The 16,964-nt window shown below is 43.3% G+C and overlaps 1 protein-coding gene across 2 annotated transcripts in view; it reads right to left on the minus strand.

Moving 5' to 3' along the window:
* Positions 1 to 16,964, minus strand: part of MYO1E (myosin IE) — a 200,360-nt gene that overhangs the window by 53,351 nt on the left and 130,045 nt on the right. For both annotated transcript variants that reach the window (XM_012658061.1, XM_012658062.1), the window contains 7 exons: positions 14,838 to 14,918; positions 14,466 to 14,552; positions 12,059 to 12,145; positions 10,883 to 11,050; positions 9,798 to 9,883; positions 7,611 to 7,692; positions 1,965 to 2,071 (listed from right to left, as the gene is read on the minus strand). In XM_012658061.1, coding sequence (XP_012513515.1) covers positions 1,965 to 2,071; positions 7,611 to 7,692; positions 9,798 to 9,883; positions 10,883 to 11,050; positions 12,059 to 12,145; positions 14,466 to 14,552; positions 14,838 to 14,918 — 698 coding nt within the window. The remainder of the gene's footprint in view (positions 1 to 1,964; positions 2,072 to 7,610; positions 7,693 to 9,797; positions 9,884 to 10,882; positions 11,051 to 12,058; positions 12,146 to 14,465; positions 14,553 to 14,837; positions 14,919 to 16,964) is intronic.

Here is a 16,964-nt window from a genome sequence, read left to right on the forward strand (position 1 = left end):
CACCTGCAAGGTTTTTTTTTGTTTTTTTTTTTCTGCAAGATTTTTTAAATGCACATATTCGGGCCCCACCTCAGACTCACTGAATCAGAAACCCTGGAGTGGGGCCCAGCAATCTGAGATCTAACAAGCCCACAGGGGATTCTGAGGCACGTTCAAGTCTGGGAGCCAGTGTAGGAGGGGAAAAAAGGGATTTTTTTCTCTTCAGGCGGGAAGAGGTGACAATGCTGCCGTGCTCTTGGCCTCAATGGAGAAACCGACATTCCGAAAAGCAGAGGCCAGTTTAAGCACATCCAGGAGAATGACCAAGAAGGGGGACGGTCACACTGTCCGTCCCAGAGCAATTGCCGAGGGAAGTGAGGGGACGAGCCCGTGGAAGAGAAGATGCAGGGGAAACAGGACGGCTGCCTTGAGCCAACAGAAGAGCTTTCAAGTGGAAAAGCAATGAGAGCCATTCTTATGGCAGATTGGAGAGCCAGGATTAGCATAAAAGTGACCTAGAGAAGGACTGTACAGCCCCTAACAGTAAGAATCGCCCAAAGACGGACTGCTCACCTTAGGAGGCGTGAGTTCCACGTCAGGCCCTGAATATCACTGATGGAGAATTTTGTAGGAGGAAACCCAGATTACAATTAAATTGAAATATTTCAGATATTCAGTAGAAAAGATGCCTTAGGAAAAGGCATCTACTGATGACATGACTCAGGAAGATTGCGGATCGGCGAGACGGAAGGCTCCTGCGCCCAAGCAGCAGGGCCTCGCGACGGGAGAGAGCAGACCACACCACGAAGCATTAACTAGAAAGAACCTGCAGACAGTGGATGTTTGACCTGGGGTTCTTCCTCACTCTTTTATCTTTTCCCTCCTATAAGGGATCCAGTATTATCTGTCTGCATGGTTTAGAAAGGATCTTGCCAGCAGGATGAGAAGTGGACCTGAATTTGTCTCTCAGAGGAGGTAAACAGCAGCTATGAATTTTAATCCTGGTCTTGCCGTTGAAGTTAAACCTTGATTTAGTCACTTGACCCCTAAGAGTCTATCTTCTTTTTTCCAGGAGAGAAGACAAGAGGTAGCGATTCTAGTAGGCTGACATCCTGGGCTGTGGTTATCTGGTGACGATGGCCAGAGTCCTCTCTGCAGTTTGTCTGTCCCCAGCCCCGCTGCCCATGTTCCTCAGGACAGTGAGACCAGGCCTCTTAGCAATGTGTGTCTGCGCCCTCCAGCTGGACAAAAAAGCTATACCCTCTAGGCATCACCTTAACATTTTCCTGCTCGACACCCCCCTTTCACCCTGCCCAGGCCACGTCCCTAAATGCCAGCTGTAGGAGGAACAGTGACGCAGGCTTCCCCAGAAGTCAGGGACGAAAGGGCTCACTGTATTCTTGTCCTCCACGCTTCCTTCAGCATCTGCCCTCCCAGATGGTCGCTCTGCTCACTGACACAGAGCTTAGGGGGAATTACAGAGCCTCCAGCGTGTCCCCAGTGTCCTCGTGAGATGCAGTAAATGACAGACTGTGTTTCAACCAGCTGTTGGGCCCTTCACTCTCAACCCCAAGCTAAGCATTCTAGGCCACATCCTGTGGGTGCCAATCAGGGGCTGAGTGTGCTAAGAATGTCTACACAGAGCCTCAAACTAATTTTAAAACCATCATGACTCCGTGAGATGAAGGTTTTGTTTTGTTTTTTTTTCCATGGGCCCCAAGACTAGCCAAGATCAACATTATAAGTTGCTAATTCTGAGTTCTGAGCTGAATGGCACTGCTAACATTTTAGGAAAAGAAGAGGACAGGAAAAAATATATAGCCTTCTTCCTGAAAAAGGGAAGACACGGGACAGGACGGACACATGTGTGGGCAATTTAAACCGCTCCTGCTTGTGGCCTAGGATGGCTCATCTTGAGCAGAGGGAAGAACATAGCGGGGCCACCTACGCCGGCTTTGGCCCCCCCACCTGCTGCTTCACCGTACCTGCTTTCCTCCCAGTCTCTGGGCTTCTTGGTTTCGTTTGGTTTTATGCAGCGAATGTAGTGGGGTGTGCATTTCATCAAGGTGCTCACAAGGTCATTGGCTTGTTTCTAGAAAGGAAGAAGAGTATCAGAAACATGTAACTTTTCCCTGTAGCAGACCAAATTTCAAAGGAGATTTGTGAAACTCTAATGTAGAAATATACAGCTAGGAATTAATGTTCATGACAATTTGTTCATTAAGCTTAAGTCAGGTCTACTGAACTTTCTTCAAGCTCTGCTGACTTTCATGATGATTTTATCACTCTTAAATGGGTCTGAAATTCAATCTTGGAAAGCAAGTAGGCATTTTTAGTACAGTTAATAAAATAAAACAACAAGAAAAAAAACTAAAACCCAATAAATCTTCACATACGATTCTCTTCATGTGGTACAAGAAAGCATGTGAATTATTAACAAATTAGGTTCATTTTATACTGATTGAGGATCTTTGCAAATACACTGTTCTCATTAACTTTTTTCCCCCAAATTATTTGCAAAGATAAAATCATCAAAATTCCCTACACTCTCTTTCCTGGCAGTCCAACTAATGAAGAATCATTTTATTAAAGTAATGGAAATTTATAGTTAAAGCCTGGGAAATCATGAAAGTCTCATGATTTATAAACTTCTCATATGCCATTTCATTCAACTTCTTCCTCAACATGTCCTCTTACAAACATGTAGACTCTGAACACTTATCGTGTGGCAGATAACCTCTTCAGAAAGCTAGAATATTCTGTATAAAACCGTCTATTACTGCCTATGCACTGTGTACCCAAAGTGGGTTTAAGCTGAAAAAGCCATTTAAATAAAGCTGGAGTTGCTTATGAAGGATGTCAACTCATGAGAATCTCGAACGTTGTTTGAAGAAATGGGAGCAGAGCTCGCATCAGCATTCCCACCACACAGCCGAGCACACCCTGTGGGTCCACGGATGTGGCACTCATGCAAACCCTGCTTCCAAGCAAATCAGCGTGAAGAGAGAAAACCTCCAAAAGCAAATAGCGAGAATGGATCTCCAAAGCCAGAAAACCATTACAAAGTCAGCAGAAGGCATTCGCCTGCAAGAGACAACCCTCGCTCAGTTAGGGCTTTGCTGTTTTCACGGGTGTGGGAAATTTGAAACCCTTGGGAAAAACTATTAGACATATTCAAAGCAAGAAGTTCGTTGGTGAATTAAGTTCTCTGTTTAGATGTGCAGAAAACAGCATTCTTTGCGATGCTCGAATTGAGGACAGACAGCTGCAGAGGTTGCACGATCAAACCAGTGTCCTATGATGAAACAGTAAATTGCCTCTTAGCTCCTTTGATGACATAGATTGCACTTGGGAACAAATCCGATGATCTTTGCAACCCATCAGGTAAAGCTGGAAAGGGACTGTAGAGCTGCTTAGAATAAAGGTTTTTTTAAAGTCTCCAAATTCTTAATTTTTTAATTTTAGTTTTTTATTTACTTTAAATATTTAATTTCCAAGAATAACTTTGCAGACTCTTCTATCTTAAGCATTTAACAATGTACTTTCTTTTCACCTTAGCATAAGAAAACATAGAGAGGCGAGTGGGACTTAGTTTATGCGTCACTTGCCACAGTTTTCTCTAGCTCAATAAAACAGTGGATGACACAATTAGCCAGCAACAGAGGTGAGGCTTGAACCCATGTCCATGTGCTACCAAGTCTGTTCCTTAACCGCAATGTTATCCTGCCTTCCTGACAAAGAGATAGGATAATTTAGTGTGACATAAAAGGAATTCACTGGGTGAGCTAGGATTAGACAGAAGCTGCCAGGTTGTGGAATAATTAATTTCAGCGAATAGGAATACATCTCAACTGTCAAAATTATCCTGAATTTTAATAGCTATGGGTCAACTTTACATGTCCTCCGAGGTGGTTGTGAAGCAGTAACTGGATTTAACCCTGATTCTAGCCAAAAAGAGTCCATGAGTTAGGACAGAAAAGCTCAACAGCACCTGTTCAATAGAAGCAGGGGTTAAAATGTGCAGACAGGACAGCAAGACAGGGCTTAGGGGAAAGTTCCAGGTTCTACCTTCAACACAGATTACTAGCAGGCCTGACGGGGGGTCCTGCCTCTGTTATTTCCAAGCTCTATGACAAATCGCTAAATTTCTCTGAGCCTCAGTTTCTCCATCTGTAAGCTAAGTGGGTCGAACTAGGAGACCTCTAATTTAATCTAAAGGTTGGAATTGATGTTAAAAATCAACCAGTCCAAGGCTGGGCATTTTGGCTCATACCTATAATCCTAGCACTCTGGGAGGCTGAGGTGAGAGGATCACTTGAGGTCAGGAGTTTGAGACCCGCCTGAGCAAGAGCAAGACCCTGTCTCTACTAAAAATGGAAAAAATTAGCCAGGCAAGGTGGTACACTTCTGTAATCCCAGCTACCCAGGGGGCTGAGGCAGGAGGATCGCTTGAGTCCAGCAGTTTGAGCTTGCTGTGAGCTATGATGACACCACTACACTCCAGCCAGGGTGACAGAGCAAGACTCTGTCTTAAAAAAAAAAAAAAAAAAAAAAATCAACCAGTCCAAATAATTAAAAATAAAAAAATAAAAAGATCAACAAATCCAATCACCTACACAATGCCTGCAACTGCTCTGTCTGTCAGGCCCCTACAGTCCCAGCCTCACTCGCATAAAGCTGTAGCCAGCCCAGTTTGCCGACTCTGAGCTTCATTCTGTTCCTCTGTAGCATCAATACGGGTTGAGTATCCCTCATCCAAAATGCCTGGGACCAGAATCATCTTGGACTTGGGATGTTTTATCGGATTTTTTGGAATATTTGCCTTATGCTTACTGAATCAGCATTCCTACTCTGAAAATTCAAAATCCGACATCCTCCAATGAATATTTCCTTTGAGCATCTTGTTGGCGCTCAAAGTTTTCAACTTTTGGAGCATTTTGGATTTCAGATTTGGGATGCTTAACCTGTCTTGGTCCCTTCCAGCCACAACAATATAGAATTCAGTAAAGCCTCAAAATCAAGTGCTATTAAATATAATTATACTTCTATTTATAATCAAGATAATGAGAGTTCTCATCAAATCAGTATTCTATTAATTAAATCCTATAGGTCAGTTTTAACTTTTTAAATAATTAGAATACACTAAAATCCCCAGTACTAAAACTACTTTGAACCTAAATTTAATTTTTCTTTTAAGGAACGCTTTTTAAGGAAATCCTTTTAAATACTTACACCTCAGGGATATCATTAAGGTGATACTTAGTGATATCTGCAAAATACTGTGGATATGGAAGGTATAAGAGATTGGACCACGGCTATGAATCTCTAAGAGGTGCCTTGGAGGGGAATGTACAACAGGGAGACTTGCACCCCGACATGGAGGTCAGCCGTCAGGCAGACAGAAGTCACACAGTCCGCAAAGAGGGCGTGATTCGAAGTGAGAAAATACAGTACAATCTGGCTGACAAGCTGGCTGACTTCAGGCTGACCTCCCTACAATAGCCTGAGATGTGTTATCCTAAACATCGTGGGTACAGCTCAGAAATGCAGCCACTCTGGGCATTCAACTAGACGAGAAAATGAAGGAAAGAAAGGGGTAAAGTCTCTGAAGAAGGAGAAAAGTGTCCCTATCCCTGCTCTTCTTTTTATAGGGAATAGTCCAGACCACTTGAAAATGAGTCATCACAACCTGGATGATCCAGGCCTCTTGGATCCGAATGTGACAGTCTTATGACTAGATTTTCCAGCCCAGAACTAATCCTTATCCAGGACCTCAAAGTCAAGGCATGAGTCAGAAACTTCACACAGACGTGAATATCTGGGGCCTCATGAGAATTTCATCTGTTTTCTGCCCTCCACTCACTGCTCCAGTGAACTTAACCCAGTGACTGTCCCGGGGCTCCTAAATTTCTCTAGCTCTTTGGACACGATGTCCTTGGAACTCAGAGGGCTTTACCTTCCAGCTCAAACCCAGCTTGTATCTGACTTTCTCTACAAAACCTGAAGGCTCCCCTTGACTGGAATGTTCTCATTGTTTGAGCTTTCACTGGTTGTTTCCTTTATTCCAGCCAGTGTTCCTGCCCCGAGGAAGCCTACCAGGAGCTGTGGAGGCAGTTTTCTATGCAAGGAACTGAGTACTCAGAGAGGAAAGAAGCAGGGAACAGAACACACAACAACCCTGGTGTCCGTGAGGCTGGGCTTACCTAGGAGGGCTCTGTGAGAGGGACGTGTAGGATGTACACAAGCGAATGGGGGGGAAGGACAGTCCAGGCAGGGACCGGCACATGCACGCCCAAGTGCCCTTGAAGAATTAAGCAGAGACGAGCAAGGCGGTACAGGGAGGGGACTCACAGGGAAGAACGTAATCGGAGCTCACCTGCACCTTGTGTTCAGTATGTTTAAGGCACTGTGTTAAGTGCTGCAGATGAATTATTGAACTGAATCGTCACAGCAACCCCTTAAGATAGGTAGTAAAATCTCCATCTTACAGGTACACAAAAGAGGCATTGAGAGTTTCAGTGACACACTAGCAAGCACATAGCTAGTAAGAACCACAGCTGGGATTTTAACACAGGCAATCGAATTTCAGAGCCCTAATCACTCGACCATTCCTTTGGGAGGTATTTATCTGGTATGATTTTTAAAAAAATATTCTTAACTGATATATTTTTTTTTTTTTGAGACAGAGTCTCACTCTGTCACCCTGGGTAGAGTGCAGTGGCATCATCATAGCTAGCTCACAGCAACCTCAAACTCCCAGGCTCGAGTGATCCTCCTACCTTAGCCTCCTGGCTAGCTGGGACTATAGACACATGCCACCACACCCGGCTAATTTTTCTATTTTTAGTAGAGACGGAGTCTCACTCTTGCTCAGGCTGGTCTTGAACTCCTGAGCTCAATAGGATTATAGGTGTGAGCCACCACGCCCAGCCTTGTAACTGGTATGGTATTAAAAAATGGTTTAGTGATTATTTCTCAGAGTTACGTGATGAAGTGTGCCTAATCACAACTTCTTAATTCAGAGCATGATTAGGGACAACGAATTTCACTATGCAATGGCTCGGACCGCACAGAGCACTGCCCAAGGGGGCTCCTGACAAACTCTGTGAGAATCTCTTCTGACCTTGAGACGCCATGTGGCCAGAAGTGTCTGCAATTCACAGCAAGGAAGGCCTGCGACACAGTGAGGAGGATGCATAAATTGCCCCCAAAGCCCAAGTAGAACTTTTGGCAAGTAATGTTCCATAATTGGCAAGTTCTGGGGCCTGGCCTAAAAAAACTGTCATCGAGATCTAAAACATGGTTCCGAACCACAAAATTTCTCTGAGAGTTTAGCATAAATTCTTCCAGATTCAGTTTAAGGTCATTTCCTCTTAGAAAGTAGCTGATTATCATCTGCTGACTATTAAGCTATGCGGCACTTAATATCCATGTGGGGTTTCAGTACAGCCAAGTCAAATTCAGCTTGCATCCCGGAGCCTTTTTACAAGCAGCAATATTACTTCTGGGCATCGTCTGTAACCGTCCCCTCATATCTTGCTGACCTCATCCCGGCCTGGGGGTGCAGCTCCTGACTCCTAGAAAACCCTAGCTCCTGTAGGAATCCACAAACTTCCCAAAATAGAACTAACCTTTATTTTGCTTCCGGCAGTCGTTGGGCGCCCTTTCTTGTCAGCTTGCAGATTTTCCGGAAATAAAGACTTTATAAAAGGTCTGGAAAAGGAGAAAGGATGGATTAGCAGTCTGTAAGTACCTTGGGGGTTGAAAGCCTGCTTCCTTAGAGGATGGGGTGGAGGGCTGTCCAGAAGCACATAACCCTGGCTACAGAAAAGCCCTCTGACTCACAGTGTGAGCCACGAAGATGTGACTTGGGAAAACGGACAACAGACAAAAGACATAAAGAGAAAGAATTCTAAGACATAAGCATCTCAGAGTCTAAGCCTGCAAAATAAATGTACAACTCTGCCTTGCAAATGTCCCCACTCACTGGAATTGAGGTATACACGTTGACAGAATACGACAGAGGGAGGTCGGTGTGGGTTTGTTAAGACAACCAAGAGTGACCAGAGGTCAGGGAATTATATGAAATGTCTGGCTTCAGTGCCGATGCCGCTGTGCTCTAGAGCAGGGTTCCTGAACCTGGACGCAATTGCTATTTGTGGTTGGACGATTCTTTGCTGGGGGCAGAGAAAGGGCTTCTCCTGCACCATGCAGCGTATTTAGCCGCATCAGTGGCCTCTGCTCACTAGATGCCAGCAGCACGCTGTCCCCACTGCCCCCACAGGAAACCTTGACAAACTGCTTTTGACTATGAGCAATTTTAAGTGGAGCAGTAACAAATCACTTACGTTTTGCCCGCTGAATACATTTTCATTAGTGGTGCTAATTGAGCACATATGTTTACATGCCTGCCTCACCAGCAGCGACAATGCCTCAGTCACCTTAGTGCCCCTGGTGTCTGAAGCATAGCCTGGTACACAGTAGGTGCATAATACATTTTTGCTGACTGAATGATGCGATCCATGTAAACTGGCAATCTGGCACTCAAACTGAAACTCACTTCCTCCTAAGTGACTTGTTGGGCATCTTGAATTTTCCAGGAAGTCTCCCCAGCAATCTACTTTTAGCTTGACCAGACACAATTATAGATTTCTGCAGCAAATGTGTTTATAATATAATAGGCTATGTCTATAGGACAGCAGTTTATGTGGAAGCATTAATAGCTCTTGAACTTGGCAGGAATTTTAATAATTAAAAAAAGAAAAGAATCTCTGGAAGCAAGTCTGCACCTGACTGCCATAAAACCCACAAGCCAGGACTTGTGGCTTACCTGACCCTCGCAGAGAAGAGCAAGTATGTTTTATGTGTTTTGAATGAAAAGAAATCCAAAGTCTCCACAGTGGAGGTAGTGCAAGAAGTGCAACAGGGGAGAGGAGGGCGACGAGGGTGGGAAGTGGGGGAGAGAGGGGTATATGGAGCAGCACCACCCCGACCAGGGCCTTAGAAGGAAACTCTGTTTAGCTTTCACTGTAGTTAGGCCTTTCTTAGAGAGTTATCAGCCTTGCTGTTGCTGATTAGAGAAGTTAACCTTGATGTTCTGACCGTTTAAGAAAACAGAGACCGCAAGGGTAGCTCTTCCTTGGAGGCAGCTCTAAAAATTCTAAGAGCTGGAAGGCTGTGCAATGCTGCACTTGCCTGGCATGCATGGGCCTGTGCACGAAAATCACCTCTCCTTACCCACTGCCCAGGCAGGCAGGGAGGAAGGGACAGAGAGCTGGTCCTGAGAGGTCTCCTGGCTTGTGAGGGACATACCCGTCCTGCTTCTACCTCTATAGCTTAGACAGGGTCTTGGGAGTTAAAATGGATTTCTGAGTCAATCTTGTCTAGTTGCACCTCCCAGGGTTCTAAAGCCATTTCCCGAGTGCTTTGGGGAACTCAGGTCAATGTGGGTCTTGCTAAAAATTGAATGCCTATGGAGAATTCTTGGGATGATGTTCCATTCCCACATGGTCATCCCAATCCAAATAGAGCATGGTCACTCCTCTCTGATAACAGTATGGAAAATGATGAAGCCTGGGGCCCTGAGGGACGTATAGATGGCACTTGGGATTTGGGAGCATGAAGTGTTAGGGGCAAAAGGGAGAGACTGAGATTGGAAAAAGGAAGGTGATTTTGAGAAACCAAATCATCTAATTATAATGCAGACCCAATAGCTCAAGGGAGCAAAATGCTAACCATTCAAATGCCACAAATTTGTTTTACTATTGAAAATCTTATCAAACCCATATCCCATGTCGGATAAGACAAAACATACTCACAGCTCACTGCTCTGCATAAGCTCGATCAGATCCATAAAAAGGACATCACGGTTCCTTTCACAAAAGCCATCCATGTCATAGGATACCTGGCCAAGAATGGGAAGAAATCTAATATTATCCTTTAAGTACTTCACTGGACAAAGAACCCAAGCTGGCATGGCTATCCTCACCACAACATGTATATTTCCACAGGTGGCATTTGGGACTTCATCATGAACTGTCACAGGAAGCGGTGCATGCTTTATTTAACTTGTTAGCTGACTTAGCTGGGAATGGCCTGCAGATCCTGATGAGTATCTGGCTGCCTAGATGGCCCAGATGATCTACCATCAGGACTCCGGCTCTCTGGGTGATCACATACCTATTCCTCACTGGATCCATAGGGGTGTCTAAGTAATAAACTTAATTCTTTCCTAAATTTGACAGAATAAAAGTGAAACCCCTCCTGTTCATTAATCCCTTACAATGGGCCACGTCATCTGAGGCTTTGCAATTTCTCCCAGACGTGGTATCAGAATTGCACCAATCTGGCCAGAAACTCATTCTCAGAGATCCTGATTCACAGGAGATCAGTAAGGATCAAGGATGAGACCAGTCTATCTCCATAGGACCAGGATGTCCCCAAGAGCCACAACAACCTCCACTTACTTTTGTATCCCTAGCACACCCATACAGTCTGGTGCCCAGGACCAAGAAGGCAAGGCCTAAAATACATGTGTTTTATAAGAACAAACATGCAAAGTGAGCTCTTGGTCTTGATTTATGCTCCCAGCGGTCACGGGCAGACAAGGAATGCAAGTTTGTGATCGCAGCAAGAAGGAAGACACAAATCCATTCCTTCAGCAATCAATGTATGTACCAGGGTGATTCATGCTTCCCAAATGTGCAGTAGCCCATAATCTTTTGTTTTGCCTCCCCCAATACTTTATAGGTCCTATTTTTGGAATGAATAAAATACAGTGAGGTATATAGACACAGATATCACTCGTTTCATGAGAAAACAGATCAGACCCAACAGCTTAAAACAGGTAGGCATCACAATGGATAACTCCCCCTCTCCTGGTGGGCCTGCCCACTGGCCATACCTTCCCAGCATAGTGGTGAATGATGAAGCCTTGGTTCCAGCTGTTGAAGTGCTCGTGACTTCCGATCTGCATCTGGAGCTTCTGCAGCAGTGTCTGATCCGCCCCCTCGCCCACCGCGTGCATCGTGGCGCACACATCATCCAGGATGCTCATGATCCCAGGAGGGTTCTGAGGGGACCAAGAAGGCAAGGCCCAGATCACTGACCTTTCCAGAATGGACAATGCTTGTTGGGTCCTTTCTTAAGTAAGCGAACAGCTCCCCAGACTTAAGATACCATCTTGAAAGTCAGTCTTTCCTTTCAGGCAAGAATGTAATTAATAGTCGCAAATGGGGAGTCACCCCTTAGATCTAAAGATGGAGGAAAGTCCATTTTCCAAAAAGCTGTTTAACTCCCTGAAGTTTTATTCAAAGTCACGCACAGATCATTATCTGCTCATTCCTATTCATACTAAGTTGACTTTAATAATCCAAAAGGAGAATAAAACATTTTCCTTTGACCCTAATCCATTTCTTAATGTTCTCTCTCAGTCTGTTGCCCACATAGGCACTGTTTATATAGCGATTTACTGTTCACATTCTATCACGCATTACTTCTTTTTGAACAGCGCTAATTTGTAACATCCCTCATGTTTTCTTCATGCTTGTTATTTTAATGGCTATATTTTCCTACTCTGATATGTTAGTTATAGTTTATTTAATGGCTGAATTGCCTATGGATGCTTTTACTGTTTCTAGTTTTTAGCTTTTATAAACAAAAACACCAGAACACAGTCCTGTAGAGAGCTCGGTCTACATCGCTTTTATTTTCTTTTGAATCATTTCTGAGGGCTAACGTCCTAGAAGTTGTACAATTGGACTAGAAGACAGGGCTAACTTTATGGCTCTGTATATGGTATGCCAACAATGTAAGTGACAGTTGTCTTCTCTTAGAATCCAGTAACAACTTCCATTTGTAAATTGACATTTTACTCATATACACATGTTCATATTTACTATAAGAATAAAACCCCATTGTTCTATTTTCACATATCCACATATCCACAAAACTAATGTCATTGCTAAAATTCTCTGCAGATCGGAGTTGTCACTTTGCCTGTTCTAAAACCATGACACGGAGAACACTCACTTAATGCAAACCCGTGAGCAGTGAAGAGACACACCAGACCAATACTTACGACTTTGTTCTCTATGAGGTCACACACGATTTTGTTATTAAAATACTCAATGGGTGTCCATCTTATTCCCTCTTGAACATATTCTTCCTGCATGACAGAAACCAGGAACTCACATTAGTACTCAGCCAAGGCTAGAGCTCTGCACCGATGAATACCGAAGGCACGTAAATCACCATGAAAGAGAAACACTTGAATGCCCTTCAATAAACCCTAGGAACTTTAATTGCTTCTTTTCTAAGAGGTGATAGGAAAGGAACATTTTATTGCTTGGTGATCTTCATGTTTAGTTTTAACCACATGAAATTGCTATCACACGATTGTTTTTGACTGACAAAACCAACAATTTAATACGGCTTAAAGTTCTAAGTCCAGTTATAAAAAAAATCTCTTTGAATTTAACACAGGACAGGAGCCAGATTTACAGATGGGCATCTAGGTACTTAAAGAGAAAGTTCCTTGTTCAGATCAGCTGCTCATTTAACTCGGCGACCACCACCACACGGTCCTGGTTTTCCTCCTTCCTCCCTGGTCTTGTGTTGTTGGCTTCCTTTGCTAGCTCTTTCTTCTTTCCAGACCTTTGTATATGATGGGGAGTCTCAGGGCCCCACCTTTCAGCCTTCTTGTTTTCTCAACCCTTCTTCTCTAGGTGATTTTAATCAATCCCACAGCTTTAAATAACACCAACAGGCTAATGACTCCCAGATTTGTTTCTCTAATCTACACCTCGTGACTGGGCATCTCTACTTGGATGTACAATAGGCCTCTCACACTTAAAACATGTTCAGGGGACTTCTGATCCCACATCTCCCACTGTCTCCAACCAACTCCTCTTCTGATCTCACCCTTCAGTAAACAGCCTCACCACTGGCCCTGTTATCCAAGCCACAAAGCTAAGAATCACCCTCGATTATGCTTTCCTTCTTGGCTATTGCTAATTATTTTGAGCAAATCCTGCTGGCTCACTCTGAAAATATACTCTGACTCTGACTTCCTCTTGCCGCGTTACCACCTGTTCGACTACCATCGTGGTCCCAGCTGGCCATTTCTAGCCTGGTCTCCTGTGGTAATGGGATTTTAAATGCCCACTCTGGATTGCTTTCCCCTGCCTCCCCCACCCTACAAGTGTATAGAGCCAGAGTGACCTTTTCAAAATCACAAAATGCAAATTCGATCATGTCACTCCCTGAATTCACCCATTGAATTCTTCAGTGGCTCCCCATCATATGTGGTATAAAATCCAAAGTCTCAGCCACGCCCTGCAAAGTTCCTCTGTGACTCAGCCCCTGCCTACACTCTCCCATCTCAGTCACTGCCATGCTCTGTCCTGGTTGTTGTGCTCTAGCTACTCCAAGGGGTAGGAAGGCTAAATGTCCAGGGCAGAGGTTTATGTGAAACCCATTGGTTATTGGCATTTCCTAAGCAAAAGGATGAACACTTTCATAACTAAATGACCCCAAAACAGCCTTTGATATGTATAGTGGGTTGAATAGTATCCCCCCAAATTTCATGTCCACCCAGAACCTCAGAGTGTGAGGTTTGGAAATAGGGTCTTTATAAATGTAATTAATTAAGGATCTCATCCTGGATTTACAGTGACCCTTAAATCCAAAGAATGGCATCTTTCTAAAAGAAAGGAGAGCGAGATTTGGAGATAGAGACACAGAAGAAGGTCATCTGAAGACAGAGGCAGAGGTTGGAGCTATACTGCCATAAGCCAAGACATGCCAGGAGCCACCAGAAGCTGGAAGGGGCAGGATTCTAGGAAGGAGTCTCCTCTAGAGCCTATAGAGGGAGTGTGGCCTTAGGATGCCTTGATTTCAGACTCTGGGCTCCAGAACTCTGAGGAAAGAGATTTCTGCTGTTTTAAGCCACCTAGTCTGTGCTACTTTATTACGGTGGCCCTAGGGATCTTAAACAATTGGTATCAGGAATATGATGGGACATGCACCGAACTTCAGAAGAAACTATAGCAAGACATGTTACCTAAAGTCAGAATTAAAATACCAACTTTGTTAAAAATACATATATTTTTAGGGAAGATTGAGAGTGGACCAACTCTGAGAAAGTCAGGTTTTCCTTCGGAACACAGTACATGCCATAGACAATTGGGTTGGAAGGACGCTCCCATTATCCACCCGGTCAGTGAGTCAGTGTAGTAAAAACAGCAGTCTTAAGTCCAACTTCGCAGCATCATTTGTTTAAAGGAGAAAGAAAATGTAGCAGATGCTATTTATATTTCATAGACTAAAATGCCACAATGGCATATGGTTTTTCTGCCTGACTTTATTAGGTACATGTCTTAATATAAGCCTGAAACCTGAATCTATTATCGAAAGAGAGAAATCTATACCCTTTAAAACAAAATAAATTATGGATAGAATAGGATGAGGGAAGAGGGACTGCTTACCTGTTCTGCCTTTAACGTCAGTTCAATAAAAATCTGCTGCAATTTCTCATTAACAAAATTGATACAAAACTGTTCAAAGCCATTTTTCTGAAAGAAAAAAGAAGTTACTCCCATGGAATCGTTTCGCAAAATCATTTAAAAGTCATTTCTTGAGTGATTTCGTTGAACTGTCTTGATGTGAAAAGCTTTAACGGAAATGTTGGATGTACCAAAAGAGAGAACTTTATATTTAGGAGAAATTAATTTGGTAAAGTACACGAAGAACTCAGAACGGCAAAAAAGAGTGGTATTTTTTCATTGTGTAGAATTATTTCCTGCAGGCGAGATGAAACATCATCCTCCTCAACCCCCAATTATTCAAACTGGCCTTACCTGGAATATTTCAAAGCCGTAAATGTCCAGGACACCAATGTTGTATTCTTCATGATCCTTCTCCATGGCTTTATTGATGGACTAGAGAAAGTACACAGCATGACAATGAACTCTTTTCCATGCGTATTAAAAACGGGCATGTGTGGGGGAAAGGGAGCAGGAGCACACACAGCAAACACCACTACCCGTGGGAAACAGAGGGCAGCATGAAGACCAGTAACCTGAAACATCAAGTCCTTTGGAAAACCACCAGGATCCAAAAAAACTACTAAGGTACGGAAAAAAAGTGTTTGCTTTTTGCTGATGAAAAACATTAATTTCTGACAGAGTTAGCTTTTCCAGGAAGTCTTGAGACTTAGAAGAAAATGTCATCTTGGATGATTGAAGTAAAACGTGAAGAACCAACACTACAAGATCTCTAAATATCACTTTCATTGTGCCCCCTTCAGCTGTCATTTAATGAACACATAATGCAATATGCCAGGGATGCTAAGGTCAAGGCAGTCCCCTGCTCATAGAGAGGGTGAACTGTCTACAGATAATAACAATAGTAATTATCTTAAAATTGATAATAAAAGCAGCGTCCATCTATTTAGTCACCTTTGCCAGGCTTTGCTAAGTATTCTCAATGTGTTCTTAATTCTCATTGCAATTCTCATGACGGCAGGATACCATTATCATCCTCATTTTCTAGATGGGTACACGGAGGCTTGTCTAAAATTGCACTGTGCAAGAAGCAGGGCCTGGGATTAAATTTAAGCAGTACAATGTCTAAATCTGTGTTCTTGACCACAGTGAGACAAGGCCATGCAATTCACCGAAACAGACTTAACGACAGCAGGGTAGCTGTAGGGTAGAGGGGGTGGTGAGGGATGCAGGGAGGGAGGAATACAAGAGCAAAGTTCCATGCGGTTGTGAATACCTGAACGAATTCTAAAGTACCAGATGTGTTTTCCAGGCAAAGAAAATGACATATCACCTTTTGTGAGCTAATGGCTAATGACATACAACACTTAGCCCAGTGCCTGGCCCATGGTCAGTGCTCAGTAAATGCCACCTCAAATTAGTATCACTTACATGAGCATTCATCCACTTTTACTACAAAAAAAATGAGATGACAGGAAGGAAGGAAGTTGGGAAGTCCAGCGCCAGAAGGTATCCTAAACAAAGAGACAAGAGATGTGGGTTCTAGTTCTAGATCTGTGCGACCCTCTTGCTGAATGGTCTTGGGCAAATCCACCAATACTCAGGCCTGAGACTCCCTTCTCAATCAAACTAGGGGTCTGAACAAGCTAACTGCATGACTACTGTTTAATGTGACCCTGAGCTTGTCCAGCAATCTTACCCTTCAAATAGCCACAAGAAGTACCCAGAATTACCCTACCCTGCCCTGTGGATCCTACCCTAACCATACCTAACCATATTTGAAGCCGTCAAGGGTGTCAGTATCTGGATTCAAATACAGACATTTTGGATCTAATGGCCTTTAGTCCCTTGACTAAAGTCCCCCTAGGGTTTCTTCTAGCTTGAATACATATTAATCAAAGTCAAAGCAGAATAGCTAGGGATCTAGGTGCTCCTAGATCAATCATATAGTAACAGGGTGACCTTCGGCAAATTCATTAACCTCTTTGTTCCTTACTTCATTTATCTGTACAGATAACAATACCGATGTCACAGGTTGTTGTAAGAATTAAGTGAGGTTTTTTCTTTCTCCCTAAAATACTTAGAACAGTATCTGGCACACAGTTAGTGCTACATAAATGTGTGCTATTATTATTCTACCATTTAGAGGCTACAGGGATTAACATAGATTGTCACTGGCAGCTCTGTGTTGCTGAAAGACTAATTTTCTGAATATATATGTGATATACATATATAGATATATATGTGATATACATATATAAATATGTATGTATATGCATATGTAAGTATATATACACACATATACGTATGCCATAACCAAAAATATCTGTGGTAGTTTTAAAGTATATCCAAAAAGTCTTTGATATTCCTCCCTTCAAAAGGTGGGGCCTAATTTCTGACCCCTTAAAGGTGGACTGTACTTAGTGACTTGCTTCTAATGAACAGAATGTGGCAGAGTGACAATACTTGAGTCCAAGATTA

The sequence above is a fragment of the Propithecus coquereli genome, unplaced genomic scaffold (assembly GCF_000956105.1).
Source record: "Propithecus coquereli isolate 6110/MARCELLA unplaced genomic scaffold, Pcoq_1.0 Scaffold57, whole genome shotgun sequence".
NCBI classification, from domain to species: Eukaryota; Metazoa; Chordata; class Mammalia; order Primates; family Indriidae; genus Propithecus; species Propithecus coquereli.